At 68.9% G+C, this 1,476-nt stretch overlaps 1 protein-coding gene across 1 annotated transcript in view; it reads left to right on the forward strand.

Moving 5' to 3' along the window:
- RAX (retina and anterior neural fold homeobox) overlaps positions 1-517 on the forward strand; it is a 3,977-nt gene extending 3,460 nt beyond the window's left edge. Inside the window, exon 3 of the mRNA XM_077777554.1 lies at positions 365-517. Within this exon, the coding sequence (XP_077633680.1) occupies positions 365-517 (153 nt within the window). The remainder of the gene's footprint in view (positions 1-364) is intronic.
- Positions 518-1,476: the final 959 nt, after the last annotated feature.

The raw sequence follows: 1,476 nt of genomic DNA on the forward strand, positions 1-1,476 counted from the left end.
CGTTCCCCCCCCCCCCCCCGAGCCCCTGCTCCGTGCCAGGAGTGGGGAACAGATACAGCCACAGCTATGGGTGCGGTAAACAGGGACACGAGTGGATCACGGATGGGACAAGGACTCAGAGACGAGGGAGAGGCAAAAAGGAGAAAACGGGGTGCAAAAGAAAGGAGAGCGTAGGGGTGGAGATGTTCAGGGGTAGGGGGTGGGCAGGGGGGTCGTCCAGCCTGGCGCAGGGCGGGGACGCGTCCCCAAGCCTCCGCCGCAGCCCGACGGCCGCTGTGCTGCCCTCCGCAGGTGTGGTTCCAGAACCGACGGGCCAAGTGGCGGCGGCAGGAGAAGCTGGAAGTGTCGTCCATGAANGCCCCTCGGGCCGCCGCCGCCCGCCTACCCGTGCGCGCCCGGCTTCGGGGACAAGTTCCCGCTGGACGAGGCGGACCCGCGCAACAGCAGCATCGCGGCGCTGCGCCTCAAGGCCAAGGAGCACATCCAGGCCATCGGGAAGCCGTGGCAGGCCCTGTAGGGGCACCGGAGACCACATCGGTCCGGACCACNGGAGGGCTCACCGTCCGGCCCCCAGGGGCCCTATGGCCACCCTGGCCCTGGTGCCGGAGGGGTAGAGGCGGCCCGGCCCCTCGGGGTTTGGGGGACTCAAAGCGCCTGACCTAGACGTGGCTACCCCCCGGGAAACGACAGCTGGGCGGACGGAAAGGCCGAGAAATAGAGTTCGAGGGACTGTTTGTACGCGTAGTTTGAAGTCCTGGGGAGGAGAATTAAAAGTTGCCTTGTTTTGGTTTGACTCTGGTTAAGGGCGCTCAGGCCTCGGGGTCGCGGCGCGCGGCGCGTGTGCGAGTGGGGGTGCGGGGGCGCACCGAGTGGGTCGCGGAGCCGAGGCCTGCGCAGGCGCTGGGACTCCCCCCTGCGTCCCCTGCCGGGGGCGCTGTGCTGCTGGGGAAACCCGGCGCGGGGCACCAGAGGGCNCAGGCGCGTGCGGGAGCCGCGAGTGTGTGCGGTGCCTGGTGTTCGGAGCCCAAGACTCCACCCCCGGCGCGTTCCTAGGCCTCTACCTGTAGCCCAATAGCCAAGCTGCGGCTGCTCCTTTCAAGGCTCGACCCCAAGAGGAAGCGTCTACAGNGGCCCCGCCTCTCTCTTTTCCGCGCGCCGCCCCCCAGGACCCCTCTCGGATCGCTGTCCGGGTCACGGGCTCGGTGCCAGCCCCTGCTACCCAGGACTGATGCCATTAGTCCTCCAAAGACTGGGGGCAAAGCGACTTTTGCTCTCCGGATCCTGGCGCCTCTCTCGCTTCCCCAGGTCGCCCCTCAGCCCCCAGCCCCCGCGGTTCTGCTTAGTGCCCGTCCCGGGAGCGAGCTGCGGCGCTCGAGGACGGTGTCCCTGGCACATCCCGGGCCGCGTCCGCTGTCCTTCGGCGCCGGCTCTGGGGCAGGAGGGAACCCAGAGGTCTCCCCCCAGCCCAGCTTCCAA

The sequence above is a fragment of the Crocuta crocuta genome, unplaced genomic scaffold, assembly GCF_008692635.1.
Source record: "Crocuta crocuta isolate KB4526 unplaced genomic scaffold, BGI_CrCroc_1.0 scaffold36, whole genome shotgun sequence".
Lineage (NCBI taxonomy): Eukaryota > Metazoa > Chordata > Mammalia > Carnivora > Hyaenidae > Crocuta > Crocuta crocuta.